Source organism: Mizuhopecten yessoensis, unplaced genomic scaffold (genome assembly GCF_002113885.1).
Source record: "Mizuhopecten yessoensis strain PY_sf001 unplaced genomic scaffold, ASM211388v2 scaffold6505, whole genome shotgun sequence".
Lineage (NCBI taxonomy): Eukaryota > Metazoa > Mollusca > Bivalvia > Pectinida > Pectinidae > Mizuhopecten > Mizuhopecten yessoensis.
Window position 1 is genome coordinate 1,176,254 of NW_018406583.1, and position 16,133 is coordinate 1,192,386.

The 16,133-nt window shown below is 39.9% G+C and overlaps 1 protein-coding gene across 1 annotated transcript; it reads left to right on the top strand.

The window, feature by feature from the left end:
• The first annotated feature begins 6,922 nt into the window (after positions 1-6,922).
• On the top strand, positions 6,923-15,150 carry LOC110452231 (inactive pancreatic lipase-related protein 1-like). Its single transcript, XM_021500610.1, has 8 exons — positions 6,923-7,428; positions 8,087-8,315; positions 8,826-8,945; positions 11,051-11,176; positions 12,579-12,812; positions 13,161-13,275; positions 13,752-13,931; positions 15,096-15,150. The coding sequence occupies exons 1-8, from the start codon at positions 7,087-7,089 to the stop codon at positions 15,148-15,150; spliced, it is 1,401 nt and encodes a 466-aa protein (XP_021356285.1). The 5' UTR covers positions 6,923-7,086.
• The last annotated feature ends 983 nt before the right edge of the window (positions 15,151-16,133 follow it).

A 16,133-nucleotide genomic window follows, 5' to 3' on the forward strand; every position in this document is an offset into this window, starting at 1 on the left:
TAAAACGTGCCTCCAGCTGGTCCCCAAGGACACAACACATCATCTCCTCAAGAGCTGTTTCTGACCCTGGCATTCTCATGGCGCAGCGAGTGTAGGCTCGGACACCACGAAACGGAGTAGCTACGCCACAATATTTGATGGACGACTTTGACAACGGAATCTGATAGAAGGCACTTGTAAGGTCTGACACTATGATGTATTGCCATTGACCTATTGTGCGTAATGTAGAGTCGACATCTGGCATTAGTGACGGTTGGGGTTTGCTGTAACGTCCGACATCTTCAAATGCGGTCACCAATCGAAAACCACCATTGGGTTTCTTTAACAAAAACGAGGGGTTCAGGTATTCAGCAGTAACACTGATGTCTTCAGGTTTGCGGAGTACTCCTAAAACCTCTAGTTCGTCAAGATGTTGTCCGGATCGACTCGTACTGTATCCGAATGAAATGTAGACTGACATGCGTTAACTTTTAATGAGGCAATAACACTAGGTCGAGTGATGGAGGGGTCGCTTTGTTGTGCTGTGGTCAGACGGACTTGACAAAATGTTCGTTCTTACGGAGAGCTTGGGGCTCATCAGTGTGATTTACTATTCTCACTTTTCCACCGACGGCCTCAATAATGTTAGGACGCGGCCAATCCATAGTTTGTTTTGTGCGCTCAATGCGGCATTCCAGCTAGCACGTCAGCATCAGGTCATTTACAACCAATGCCTCAAGGTGTAGCTCAACATAATATCTGGTCAGTGTAATGTGGGTTTCACCGATTATGTCTAGTGGTGTTATGCCGTTGGCTTGTAGAGGATTTCGTGAGCTCTTCTTGATACTGGCCCCTATGTGAGTAGCAACTGATGACTTTATCATGCTAATTTCGGCGCCTGTAGTGGTATAAATCCTCCGGGCGTTCTCCAGGCTCAAGTCGGATGTTGTTCAATTCAATACGTCAAGTGAAGGGAGTAGTGTTTATGGAATGCTTTCATGTGGGGGGATTGTTTAGTGCTCACACGTCGAGTTGATGAAGCTGCACTTTGATCCCCAGGGTAATGATCTGTACTGACATTAGAATCGAAATTGACATCATAGTATTCCTCATTGTCAAAATCGGCTTCCTCCTGGTTGATGATTTGTCGGGCCTTTGTCATGAATTTTCGGTCCTCGTCCGGTAAATATTTAGACGAGCTGAGAAAATGGTTAACGTTTGGTCGACCAGCCTGTTTACAAAGTGGGCATATACGATTGGTACGCCTGGGTACCTGACTGCCAATGGAGCGATCGTAGAGTGGTGCCTGTCTGGTTTTGGGCTGGTTGTGAAATACTGTGCGTAGGACCCTGGACTCCACTGAGGCATGGACCTCGTCCAAAAGACTGTCGAGTGCCTGCGATATTTCAGGTTTTAGTGAAGCAAGGGTTTGCGATCTTAATTCTGTACCGTAGCGTTGCTTTATCAGATTAGGCAAGTCCTTGTTTATGAGACGAAGCCATGTGAGGACTAAAAAGTTTTTCTAGTGTAGGTGACAATTCCTCATCTGACTCTGGCAATTCTCCATGGTGACGAATGGAACCGTCGGATCGTAGGAGATTGTCCTCCACGAAGCTGTTCAGTCGCTGGTATAAATCCTCCGGGCGTTCTCCAGGCTCAAGTCGGATGTTGTTCAATTCAAGGAAATGACCCCCGGTGGAGTGAAACCCGAAGTGCATACGAATGGCCTGCCATATACAGGAGATTGATGTTGAATTCTTTATTATGGTGTTCCTCGAAATCACTGGGCAAAAGTTAGCAATCTGACCAAGCATTAGTTCGAGATGTGTAATCTTTTGTGCGGCTGTGAGACGTTGCTCAACAGGCATGGGTTGGTCATCATTAACTAGACCTCGTAGGGGGGTAGCATTTGTTTTTTTCCCCACGTGAAACCATCCACCAAAAAACCAGCGAAGATTGTATCGAGCGATAATGTGTACTGGAGATTTTGTCTCCACGCTTCGAATGAGGTAACAGTTTCCTGTTTTGTTAGAGACCATTGTTTTGGCGCTCTCGTAGCAGCCATGATTATAGTTTGTGAATGGTATGGTATTCACTTTAATACCACGGGACGAGAAGGAGTCCACAATTATCGTATAAATTGTCTCGTCTTTTTCACTGTTCTGATCGACAAATTATGTTACCAATTACTTATTTGTGTCCCGTATGTCTGTTCCGGTCGACGTAGGTATCGAAACACCGCTGCCACCACGCCAATAATGGTAATAATTGCCAAAGACGAACTCCAGATTCCCCATCGTGGTGTTTATTTATAACACGAGGTAAAAAGCATACAAACGGAAGTCGTCAATAATGAAGAGACCTTAGAGAGTATTACTAAGGGACGTAACTCTACGCTAGGTTGCATAACATCATTATTGGCTGTTACGTTATATCTAGTGCTTACACACATGACACTATACTATATAATGGTATATTGTGGCGCAGTTTATAAATAAAACATTTTCGGGACAGTGGAGTCAATGATAGAAATTCGTATTCAAGAACGATTTTTGCATTTATTGGGATGAGTCCATTATGGTCTTCAGTGGTGAAAGGGTTAAACTGTCTTATCTGCGTCGCTCTGTACGTTTCCTCAAGTTTATAAATAAAACATTTTCGGGAAAGTGGAGTCAGTGATACAAATTCGTATTTAAGGTCGATTTTTTTCCTTTTTGTTGGAAGGTGACTGTTCTCGCTAAAATATTACATTACGTTACTCGATACGCATTGTGAAGTTGTAACACCGTCAAACCGAGTAAAAAGGTATTACTATTAAAATGTATGGGTTACCTTTGCTAGTATACCTTTTTTACGTTGAATATAATCATGCGTATATCTAACATGTTGGCTACAAGCGCAACCCGCCGCCATTGTGCGCATTCACACCTGCCACAGTCCACAAGAGTCCCAAAGTGACTCAATCGCTCACATGGTACACTTTTAATCTCACACCTGTAGCCTTATAAATGGACCAACATGAATAACAAACATGATAGTCCATCACCCGAGCATGTAACTGGTAAATTATCTTTCCCCTTAACTTTTTTTTTACTCAAAAACAGTAATTTTAACATTTTAACATATTTGACCTCATGACATTGAATATGAGTCACGGTCAGTTCCTTTCTCATCTCCACAGTATACTGCAACAAATCTGGTGTTCTGATAAATATAGCTCCTGATATGGAACATGTATAATAATTAATCATTATAAGTATCCATGGTATGTATTTAGTATACAAATGACGATGGTATTTGCACATTTCAATTATTATATGATTGCAATGCGTATATTAGCATATACAAATAAATAGTATTGCGACATTTAATACATAGGGGCATTGGAACAAGAGTCGGTTCTAGCAAAATTCGTGGACAATGGTTCATGAGACACTTAAAGCGAGATATTGCTTCTTTATCGAATACTTATACAAAACCCTTCCCCCTGCGTGCCTCGGTCATCCGCTTTTTGTCCGTGCGAGCAATCATTACTCATCTCCACAGTATACTGCAACAAATCTGGTGTTCTGATAAATATAGCTCCTGATATGGAACATGTTTTATAGACAGGAAAGCAAATACCCTTTGAAGTTTGCTTTCTCTTCTTTGCTCAATTTTGTTTTGGTGGCACGAAATGAAAAGATAACGACATAATATTTCCACTGAATATAACTGGTTACACCCTTTCTTCTCTGCGATAAAGTATGTTATATAAAGCGTATGGCTTGTTAAGCGTCCGTCTGACTCAACATTTCAGGAGTTTGACCCCATAATTTGGTTTTATTTGGATAAACGTCCTATTAACAGCTTAAGTCATTACAGAACGTGCCTCCATGTGTGTTGTGAATGCGTGCTTGCGCTCGCGCGCGTGTGTGTGTGTGCAGGAGACAGGGTATGTTTAGTACTTGCCTCCTTGTAATAGCGCGGATCTGATGCCGACTTCATTTCAGGAGCATAACTCGTACTAGGGTTCATCAAGGTAGGGTGGTGTGGCAGGGAAACAAAATGTAGGTCACAGAGTGCTTTATCTGTATAAGTACCTGCTATTTGACAACATTTCATAAAGCAGTTAACACACTGTAAATGACTATTTCCCATGTTGTTGTTCCCTGCTTATAACGTTCAGCATAAAGAGGAATGTCAACGGGTGAACCAACGGGTTCACCCGTTGTCAGTATAATGTGACCGGGCGGAATGCTGTCAGGTAGACCGGCTTCAGTCATAGTCAACAGAGGTCAGTGGTCAAGATGGCCGATAATTAAGATTGGTAAGAGGTATGAATACTATACACTGAATCGTTATTGACAATATTTGTTAACAATCATTCCTGTCACATTTTACTATGGGAGTATACACATATCAGTAACCTTATTATTGAAAGTCTAATTCTTCACTATGACCTGGTTATTTAATAGTACACGGAGTCACTGGCCATCTGTCCTCGGACACTCGCGGCTAATTTCTTCACGTATGAACCTCGTTATAGATGACTGGAGTGAGTGAATAAAGACAACAGCTAGTAAAGGAAAGATCTGGTACTAACAACTATTTTTTAAATCTTTTAAAACGTTTTGCAGTGTTTATATGGTTTACACGCGTGACATGGGCGGGGGACACATCATCCATTTTCCCTCGCGTCTCCCATACGTTATTGAGTTTCTTTCGCTCGATTATATTCCTTTCCGATTCGGGTTCGGTGAAAGTAGAACTTCTCCCGTATGGAAAAATTCACGTTGTGACTCTACAAAAGGCCGTGATATCGATGTTAAATTTTTGCGTTTTTGCGTTTTCGTGCCAATTTACCAAATGCGGAAAACGTGAGCATTTCCACACCGTGAAATTGTCTACTTTTACTATGTCCCTCTTCAGTGCCTCTTTTGAAGACCTCTTATCGCGCAACATGTTCTGGTCAACAACAGATGTCTTGTGAGTAGTCCTGATAATGTTTACACTCGTGTTCTATTTCGGACTGATAAAATATTTACTGACTTTTGGAAGGAAAATGCGATCATTTTGTTTCCCCGATATTGATCATGTTACACGACGGCGACGATTTGAATTTTAAGAAATAATGAGCGAAATAAGGTTTTAAAAAAGGAGCGTTTGGTTTAGTTTTGTTTAACGTCCTATTAACATCTAAGGTCATTTAAGGACGTGCCTCCGTGTGTGTAGTGTATGCGTGCTCGCGTGTGTGTATGCAGGAGACAGGGTATGCTGTTGTGGTTGCCTCCTTGTGATAGCGCGGATCTGATGTCGACTTTATAGTGCTATCTCACTGAAATACCATGCCGAAGGCACCCAGTACAGCATTCCGCCCGGTCACATTATACTGACAACGGGTGAACCAGTTGTTGCCATTCCCCTAAATGCTGAACGTTAAGCAGGAAATAACAACTACCATTTTAAGGACTTTGGTATGTACCGGCCTGAGGACAGAACCTAATAAAAGGTAGTTAGAAGTAGAAAGAAAGATATAGATCCCACATATTGCAATGGGTGCAGCAGATTTATTTTGGTCGCTTTTGTGTCCCCAAATAGAGGACACCAAAGCAAATCCCCAATTCTACAGGGGGTTCAAACATTGGTCGCCTCGCACGATACATGCAGTGGGTAACAGGGATATTCTGCAATAATTATTATATATTAACGCCTTCTATTATGAATTCTAACACGATTCGTTTGCAACGCGTGTTTTGATTGGATACGGACCATGTTCTAATTAGGGGATAGTAAGTTGTTTTGGGTGGCTATACTGGCGATTATAACATGAAATTTGGGTTTGAACTCGAGACCGATAGGTCGAGAGTTTAAACCAAATTTCATGTTCTAATCGCCAGTAAAGACACGAAAAACAACGTACTATTCCCATTCTAACACACCTGAACAAATATACTAAGCTAATATGTTTAGAAAAATTGTATTTCCTTGTACGAAAGTACTTTGTGAGCTGAACTGGCGTCGTGTCATTCTGCAGCGGACTGACCAATCGGAAAGAAGCTTTCAAAAGTCGGTCATTTAGCCCCGCCCATACTGGCGAGAGCTCGATCAGTATGTTGACGAGGCGAATATTTGAAACGACCGATGAAATGCATTTGTTGAATGAAGTAAAAAGTAAAAAGAACACATTCCCTGTTCTTACCTCCATTTATTACTGAAACGTTCGTTCCATCCGTGTGAAGGCATCTTTTTAGAAACATTTCACATGTGTCGTATGCATTTACACAAAACTCTTCACAAATCTATGCAAATAATCACCGATTTTGTCGATAAGCACAGATTGGTATACATACTGACATCGAAATGTAAGAACTTGTTCAATAGTAAACCGAATGTATCGTATAAACTTTGGTTACAGGACGTTCACGAACAATCCAAATATTCGCCTCGTCAACATACTGATCGAGCTCTCGCCAGTATGGGCGGGGCTAAATGACCGACTTTTGAAAGCTTCTTTCCAATCGGTCAGTCCGCTGCAGAATGACACGACGCCAGTTCAGCTCACAAAGTACTTTCGTTCAAGGAAGTACAATGTTTCTAAACATATTAGCGTAGTATATTTGTTAAGGTGTGTTAGAATGGGGATAGTAAGTTGTTTTTCGTGTCTATACTGGCGATTAGAACATGAAATTTGGTTTAAACTCTCGACCTATCGGGCTCGAGTTCAAACCCAAATTTCATGTTATAATCGCCAGTATAGCCACTCAAAACAACGCACTATCCCCTAAATGTGTTAGACCAAAATAGCCCCGACACTGCAAAGTATTTCTGTATATGCCGGTCAGTAAAAAATGCCCAATTTAGGTTTAAAGATTATGGAAAATCTGCTGTCGTCAGGTTTCATACAGTTAACTGTATAAGAGGTCAATGTCCCGTTTAGTGACGCTGTCGTTCAGATTAGAAACGACAACATCATGATTTTACATTCTGTGAAAGAATTTCGTTCGCGACAGGTGTATTTGACACATGCCCAAAAATAGACGTCTCTGAAGCGTAAGCTGATAATTATTTGCCATAATCCCGTCGGTCTGTACTAGTGTTCCACTGTCCAGAGTGCAACTAACAGCTATGTTGACGTTTGTGCTTGTCTGCTTGGTCGTGTCTGCGGCTGGACAAAAGGATCAGAGACGGAACACGGAATGTTTACCGGAATTTGGCTGTTTCAATTCACATGGACTCGTTCCCGTCCCTCAAGATCCGAGCCAGGTAAACACGCACATGAAAATATTCACACGCGCACACGCGCACAACCCGACTGTAAACTTTGATTTGGACCACTATTCCAGCCAAGTTGGGCACTTCGCATCGTTGTTTGACTCGTCCAAGGACACCAAAGTCGTCATTCATGGCTACCTCAACTCCGGATCAGATGCTTGGGTGGTCCAGATGACTGACGAACTGTTGAAGAAGGTAAGACCAGTTGACAATTCATCTATTCCTTTTCTGTCATCGCACTCTTACGTTCTCTGCACCCATGGAATATATTAGGTCATGACAAAATCGAAGGCTCTGTACATGGCACCTTGTGGATGATTCAAGTTGACTTGTTTGATCCCTCGATGTTCATCAAGTTTGGTTTGGTTTAGTTTAATTTTGTTTAAAGTCCTATTACATGTAACAGCTAAGGTCATCCATGTGTGTAGTGTATGCGTGCTTGCGTGTATGTATGCAGGAGACAGGATATGTTGGTGTGCTTCAAAGAATCGCGCGGCAACGTAACGGGAAAGTGACTGGCTTTAAAGTCGGGCGTCGCTCCTCGTTAATCTTCAAATGATATGTATCAGTCTAGCGATCGGTCAGGCTTTTTCATTTAAACCCAATCAAATACCTTGATACATTTTAACTGGGTGTATTCATTTCGTCATCAATGTTTATAGGTTTGATGTTTGCTTTACTCATGGAATGCTACCGTGCAGTACGAAATATACATGCGTGTAACAGGGGTTCATACCGTCAAAATTGTAGATAATTTCATTTAATTTCTTAGATAAAATCATTTATAACCGTATCGTACAACTTCTGTCCTGTCCCTGTACTTGTAAATTTACAAAACACGTCATTATTTCAGGGTGATTTTAACGTGATCGTGGTAGATTGGCAGGGCGGAAGCAAACAGGCGTACGGTCACGCTGTGGGAAATACCTACCTAGTCGGGGCGGAAGTTGCAAAGACGCTGACGTATCTCCATGACAACAGATCACTCGATTACAGCAGAGTCCACATCATTGGCCACAGCCTTGGGGCTCAAATTGCTGGACACATCGGCTATCGGGTCAAGGGCATCGGCCGTATCTCCGGTATGTACAAGTTCAGTGTCGTCTGCCATATATCATTACAGGGTCACGGCCTTCGACTTTATCCTTTATACGCATCAGACAAGGTCGTCTGCAGGAACCATATAGTGTAAGAATCAAAGGTCATTGAATGCGTCTTTGTCCAGTTAATGGTCAACATCATCGGTCAAAAAAAGGTTTAGGTACTAGTATGTATTGCCGTAGTCTGGCCGTATTCCAGCAAATATACAGCCACGATTATTGGCTGTAATTACCATGAGTTGTTACAAAACTGGCAATGGAGGAAGAATAGTTAAATAAATTGATCGGTAGTCGATATTACATGGAAAAAAACAAAAGACGGTTCTTGAAACAAATTATGTATGAAGAATTAATATAAAAAATCTTTCTCTTTTTTTTCCATTTATCCCTTTCTTCTTCATCATCATCTTCTTAGTGTAATGATGTCATTTATATCGCCGCCAAATTTAATTTTAATAAATCTACTGACCACAAGTGGCGTTATTTTTGCAGCACTGGACCCAGCAGAGCCGGACTTCCGGGGCCAGCCCACAGACCAAAGACTTGACCAATCGGACGCGACTTTTGTCGACGTCATTCACACAGATGGATCAGTTTTCATTGGAGTTTCGGGTACGTTCTTGGGTTCATGCCGATCAATAATTCTCACCAGTCAATGATCTGTAAAGTGCGAAACGAAATTCAAACGAAACGAAATTTCTTTAATATCTTCGAAGCTTTATATTTCGAAACAATCTCAATGAAAGGAAATAGCATTGAAAGTGTATTGTCAGAAACGAAACGAGCAAAGCGAAGTGCCAAGATATGTCAGTTCCGAAATTTGTTTTTTTTTGGAACATCGGGGCACATTTCTTTTTATTTTGCTTTTGTTTCGCACTTTATAGGAACCTGTTAAATACCTTGTTATATAAAACGCGAGGGTACTCATTTCGGATCCCTGTTCGAACCCTATTCCAACATTATAATATTCATTGAAATAATTATTTAAATGATAGTTTTCCATGTTAAGAAAATTAAAAAAAATAATGTTGTCGCACCATATGATTTTCCAGTGATTTTTTTTCATGTTTTAAATTTTTCAGTTCATGAGCAACACTCAAGAGGCAGGCAGATAAAATTTGCTTCAAATTGGTTAAAACAATATACATTTTAATTTAGAATTGATACTATTTATTGGAATTGAAAAACAAAAAAGCTGTGTACCCTTAAGGTACCCTTAAGTTAGACACAAAATGTACAACCTGGGTCCATATTCATGAAACCGTTCTCATGCTCAAACTCATATTCTGTGCTCAAGTCCAATTTCTTTTTTCTGGTGATGAATTAATAAAAAAATCCATATTTTCTCAATGATTTGAAAGAATTTTGGTGAGTCTAAAAGCCGAATACCGTTTTCAATATTTACATTTAACCTTTCGGATGTGTCACATGATTTAAGCGAGTTGCAAGAATGTTGTGATCATAAAATCCATACTTGAGCATAAGAGCGGTATCATGAATACGGGCTCTGTTATTTCGTTTAGCTGGTATCTAAGAAATCGGAATTGTTGCTTTTTGGACATCGTATGAACTGTAATAATGAGGTTTAGTATAAGAGCCCGGCACTGATGTGTTATTCAAGAGGTTGTATGGGATATCAGATCCTGTACGAATGAGCTACATGTTGCTCCTCTGTATACATGTATTAACAGGCTTACGGGGTTGATACGCTACGATTACACGACATTAACCGATCCAAAAGTCCTAATTTTAACACTGTAGAGGTAAATCCATTCTCTAATATATGGATGCCATGTTGTAGCAGGTGCAAGTTTCACAACTGTTCAATAACATGACAAAATATTTCCTTAACTTAAAATAGAGAATCCGGCATTTTTTTAGGTTGCAGAGATGTTTTTGTGAAAAATGAAATTACAATGATGCATATATGTAAATATTTTCTTACTAATAGGATCACACAAATCTCTGATTGTCAAATCATTGCGAACAAATCATATGCATTAAATCATCATTTAAAATAGTATGTTAAAACTCTAGCTTTGACAAAGGTGTTTTCCAAATTTCATCCGCTTGTATTTTATTCAAAAGATTCTGGCTACTGGTGCCACTCTCACATATATCGAAAGATTATTCCGTGCGTCCAATGCAGTTTGTGTAAACGAGAATGTTTTGTATTGACCGTTTAAAAAAAAGGAAATTATAAGTTTTAGTTTCAACCTCGGGTTGATGAGCCCTTTTCTCAATAAGATTTGAAAAGTTGGGACATCAGTGTTGTGGACGGAATATATGTATTTCTGTCACATTGAAATCTTTTTAGCAAACGGACAAGCAGTTCAACGCAGCAAAAAAATCCAACAAATAAACCCTTTGTGACAGATACAGGAGAGTTCAGAAACTGTTTAAAATTCAACTCCAACATCAATATCAATCTAAATAGACAGCTACATATAATACTCCGTAACTTGAGTTTTCCCTTCTGACACGTATTACGTCAGTTCAGACAGTTCGATAATTTGACCTCTTCTTTAATCCAGCAATGATATCCAATTGAAATAAACCTTTTGAGTTCATGAACTAAAATGTTCGGGACACAGCTCGGCCTAGTTTAACTATGATATCTGTGTACTTTAACAGCATGCCTGGAAGAGCAACCATGGTAATGGTCACTGTTGTGGTCAGTGTGATTTGGTACTTATTTGGACCTTAACGTGTTGTAGGTTACGGTTTGAAGGACCCTGTCGGCCATGTGGACTTCTACCCTAACGGAGGGCAGCATCAGCCCGGATGTGCTGAGCTACCCCTTGTCAGCGCCATCGGCAGCATTCTGCACGGTTCTGTTGGAGGTAATATATACGAGATTGGTATGCTTATTCTAAACACGGGTTACCCTGTTTCTTAGTCTTCTTAACTCATTCACCCCTGAAGACACATTTACACTCTTCCAATTTAAAAGTTGGAATAGCACGGTTCATTATGAAATTTCAGGGGTTAATGAGTTAATTCCCCAAAACAAAGTGGGGGATTTAATGATTTTGCTGATGGCCGGAAACTTATGATATTTCACATGAGCTTTGTTGGGATTATTTTGGTTTTGGTTTAATTAATGTCATTAAAAGGATGTGCCTGAATGTGTATGCGTACATGTGTGTAAGATTGCTGTGTAAGGTATGTTGGTGTAATTGCTTCCTTGTGATAGCGCGGATCTGATGTCGTCTTTATAGTGCTACCTCACTGAAATGCAATGCCGAAGGCACCCAGCAGAGCATTCCGCCATTTTTAAGGACTTTGGTATATCCCGGCCTGGGGACAGAACCCATTGCCTTACGCATCTAGGTGAAGTATTGTCAAGCAAGAAGCTAGAAAACAAAAGTTAGTTCGAAGTAGAGAAAAATACAAAGATCCGAAATATTGCAATGAGTGCAGCAGATTTATTTTGGTTGCTTTTGTGACCCTAAGAAGAGGGCACAAAAGCAAATATCAGTTCTGCAGGGGGTTCCACACATTAGTCACCTCTTACGATCAGTGCAGTAGGTAACAGCAGGAGTCTGTTCGTTTATGCGGAGCAACCGGTGGGTCTGCTTTTAAATGTAACAATTTCGGGTATAAATACTGGCGGTCCTGCAAATGTTTATGCATGGCTTTATCAAGGCTCACCTGAAAGCAGCATCCGATTACTATAGGTGCTACCGTATTTCATAAAACTCTGCTGTAACCGGTCAAATCGATTGGATAGCGATAAATGAAAGTAGTCATGTGAATTCATTTCTCAACTCCCTTCCAGCAGGGGTACATTGCTCGGCATGAGAAGATAGATATGCGTTACGCGTTTTATTTTCGAATCGGTCGTCTGATAGATTGACATATTCATAGCTTTACGCCAAGGTGATGCCGACGGTCCCTGTCTATTGCTTTATTTTTGCTCAAACTGAATATGGCGAGTTTTTGTGGTGGACCTTTTGCGGCTATGGGATCGATTTTGGGAACTTCTTTAACAGGTTCCGTTACAATTAAATCGTGTTGTCGTTGTCTTTTACACATTTTATTTAACCAAATTTAAAAAAAATCTTTTCTGCCGTTGATGCACTATCCCACAGAGTATCATATCACTGCTACATTAAACTATTTATTCTACTTCTTGTGGATTCAAATGTTAAACGTTTGAAGACATACATCTAGTTCCTCAAGTCCTCAATGGTGCTCAAAATGGTAGGTTTATTATGATCATCAGAGCCCTCCATATTTCAGGCGCTGCTGGCACAATTTCGTGCAGTCACTCCCGAGCCACACAGCTGTTCATCGAATCCATTAACTCGCCGTGTAAATTTTACGCCCACACGTGCTCGTCTTCGTCACAGTTCGATAATGGCGCCTGTATGGGCTGTCCTTCTGATGGATGTCCAGTCATGGGGTACGAGGCTGACCAAACTAGCCACAGAGGGTCCTTCTACCTGAGTACAGCCGGGTCCACGCCCTATTGTGGTTAGTTTACGTAACGAATAATCAAGAAGAACGGTTTGATATAGTTGGTAAAGTTCTCTATTGCAAATGTAACCTATACGTGTATACATCTATATGACTCTGTTATAGAGTTTTTATAAAGTTTACAGGTAGACATTTTGCACGTACACAGCAAGCTGTTATTTTCTGGTCATAATTATCGGTTACAAACTTCATTATCAAAGTTGATAAGCATACTGCCTCTATTTGATCTTGTTATGATTTGTTTAGAACAAAATAATGTACCTGACACGTGCTCGGAGGAAATACCTCAAACATACCTGACGTCATTGTTGTTTACTTTCATGACCCCTACGTGTCCCTTTTCAGCACACGAGTATTATGTGGAGATTCACGTGTCGCATTTCTCTGGTGTGTCATACGGAGAACTGTTTGTCACACTCGTGGGCGACCACGGCAGGTCCGAGGAAATCAAGTTTTCTCCGTGAGTTAATTAATATTTACATGTGTATGTAGTTACATATCCAAATCATCTTGCCCCTCTTTTGACTTTTCAGCGAACAATACACATCCCTGCCCGCTGTTTGGCTGAATTTATTTTTTATGAACATATATTGGTACATTTGTCTACAAATAAATGTGACATACATCCTAGCATGCAGATACAAACATGCCTTTATTAATACTTCCTCCGTAAATGGGTACATATCCCAGCATGCTTCATCGCTGTCTTGTCTTGCTAGTGCATAGAGAAATATAGAGAAATATACTGTTTTTGTGTCTTAACAGACAATTAAAGGCACAAGACATGTTTAACATCAAACGATCACATTGTTTTGCCATACTGAATCACTTACAATTAGTGAATTTAAAAGACCGGAAGTTGTACGGCGACTTCCGGTGTAGAGATATATTATTTTCTGGGATTTAATGCGTAATATATATTATATCTGTATTCAGCCGTAACGAGTACTTCCGTAGTGGTATGGTAGAGAAGCACGTCATCGCCACAAACACAGATATAGGGCAAGTGACGTCACTGCGCGTGAGGTATGACGAACCTAAACCTCATATTCATCATACAACGCATACTATTAAACTACACAGCATCGTGGTCGAGTCGACGGAGAATTCTAACCAGTAAGTACACCCAATACCAGTCACTATACAGCATCATCGTTAACACTATAAAGGAACCTCGTCAATTTCATGCTTTAGTCTTAGAAATGTAGCGGAACTGGACTGGGTCGATCGTCGGCGACGGGTAGTTCAATTAGTTAGAACGCCTGTCTCGTGTTCTGAGAGTTCCGGATTCGAACCCCGTTTTGGCAGTGCATTTTCCCGCTCCTGTTTCATGAATAACAACCTCATAGAGGATAAATGGATTTTCGTTTTGACATTCTATACTTTATGAGTTATAAACAGCAATACAGTGTTAATTTGGAACTGGTCAGTATTTAGGTCAATTAAATTCCTGTTCAGACATACCGATTGTATGTTGGCGGATTTGTGTCATTTCCTTATTTCTTCCTTTGCCCCGGAAAGAACACAAAGCACTTGTGAACAGACGAAAAACAATGCACATTAATTGATCAGCGAACCACTTTCCGCTTTTTTATTATTCGTCATTGAAGAAGACAAGATTGAAGAAATAGCCCTAAAAACAGGATTTATTAAGCCTTACTTATTATTATTATTATGTCCTTTTGTACCCTAAAGACGATAACTCTGACACCTTAATTCATTATTTAAAATGTCGAGAATTTGAGCAAAGAGAGAAACAACGAAATGACACAAATTAGCCAACGCACACTTTCGCTCGTAGCGAAGTTCGTTCTCTTGTTTAAATATTGTGATAAATATCAGTAACAAGCACACGCTGATCACGATATATTAACAAGGAAAGATCTTCGCTACGACTGCGAAAACGACCTAATTCCGCCATTGATCACTTTTTAAAGAAAATCTGCGTTTGCAAGATAGAAACAGAATCTCCTTTAATCCACTGACCATGCTGTGAAATTCCGAGATGCAACCATTCTAAATCAATATTTCCATGCCATGTCATATAACGTTTGAAAGACGGCGTTTGATTTGTTGGTATATTTAAGTTCAATGTGTCACGGCTTTGTGTTTAAGCTCACCTGCCCGATACTAATTAAGTACATTTTATCTTGGTCCACTTTTAAGCTTAAAGGTGTGAGAATAATAGCAAGTGGGCGATGCATGCACATTGGGCCTCTTGTTTTGGAATAACAAGCACACGAGATGTTCTGATATAATCAAGGCTGTTTGTTCATGTAGGGTGAAGTTCTGTGGACACGAGTACGGGATACACTCTTGCAAAATTTATTTATGAGATACACACTGGGGCTGTTAGAGACCGGATGTGTCAACCGGATGTGTCACTTTGTCGTCACGGAAGTAGTGAGAAATCCTCCAGCTCTGACGTCATACGGAGGTCTTTACAGAATGTACTTCATTAATTGGAAATAGGAAATGTATGCATATATATTTGAAATATTAATTTCTGATAAAAAAATTAATTGTTATAGTTAATTTTGAATTGACTTGTTATGAATGATAAAGTGTTTATTATTAATGTTTTATAATAAAACTCCTCTTAATTATCACAAGCAATCCGTTCAGTTTAATTAGTGCGATAATACAACAAATTCAACATTTTCGATATAGTTCCCAATAGCACAGGGATATGTCATATTCTATAAAACTAAAGACATATTGACGCCACAGATCTACTATATATATATATATATTGTATCACCGTGTTATATGTGACATATCCCTGTGTTCGATAGGGTCTTTCTGCCGTACTTATGTCGAGCACAGTTCCGATCGGAATTTCCTATGGAGAGGGATTTCCGATTGACATAGCTTTACTCGGTAAAATCCTAGTGCTTTAACGGTTTGATTAAAGTTCAGAGCCATCTGTGACCGTACACCACCTGGTGAACTGCAAAGATTTCTCCCACGAATAGGATGGGCGCTTCTGGTGCACACGTTCTAAATTGATCTTGTATACGTAGTTTCGGACGATATATATTTAGAATATTACAATCCAATCTCACATTTTCAATTCATTTGAGCAATATCAATACTGTGATTAAATGAGATATATCTCTATAAGATGTGTAATATATTATATATTGCAAAATTTATTTATGAGATTTTTTATATTTATGAGATGTCAAATGTCATATATATAAAATATAAAACAGCAGAAGAGGAAACTCTTAAAAATATCTTGCCACAACGGGCAAGGACATGTACAATCCTCTTTAAAACGTCTACCACAGCTGCGAAAGTCCATATATGGAACAA

What these genes read in the sequence shown, in the direction of transcription:
- LOC110452231 (XM_021500610.1), top strand. Translation starts at nt 7,087, where the DNA reads ATGTTGACGTTTGTGCTTGTCTGCTTGGTCGTGTCTGCGGCTGGACAA. An exon ending in CGGGTCCACGCCCTATTGTG is followed by an intron (nt 12,813 to 13,160) that starts GTTAGTTTACGT and finishes GTCCCTTTTCAG; the next exon opens with CACACGAGTATTATGTGGAG. An exon ending in GAGGAAATCAAGTTTTCTCC is followed by an intron (nt 13,276 to 13,751) that starts GTGAGTTAATTA and finishes ATCTGTATTCAG; the next exon opens with CCGTAACGAGTACTTCCGTA.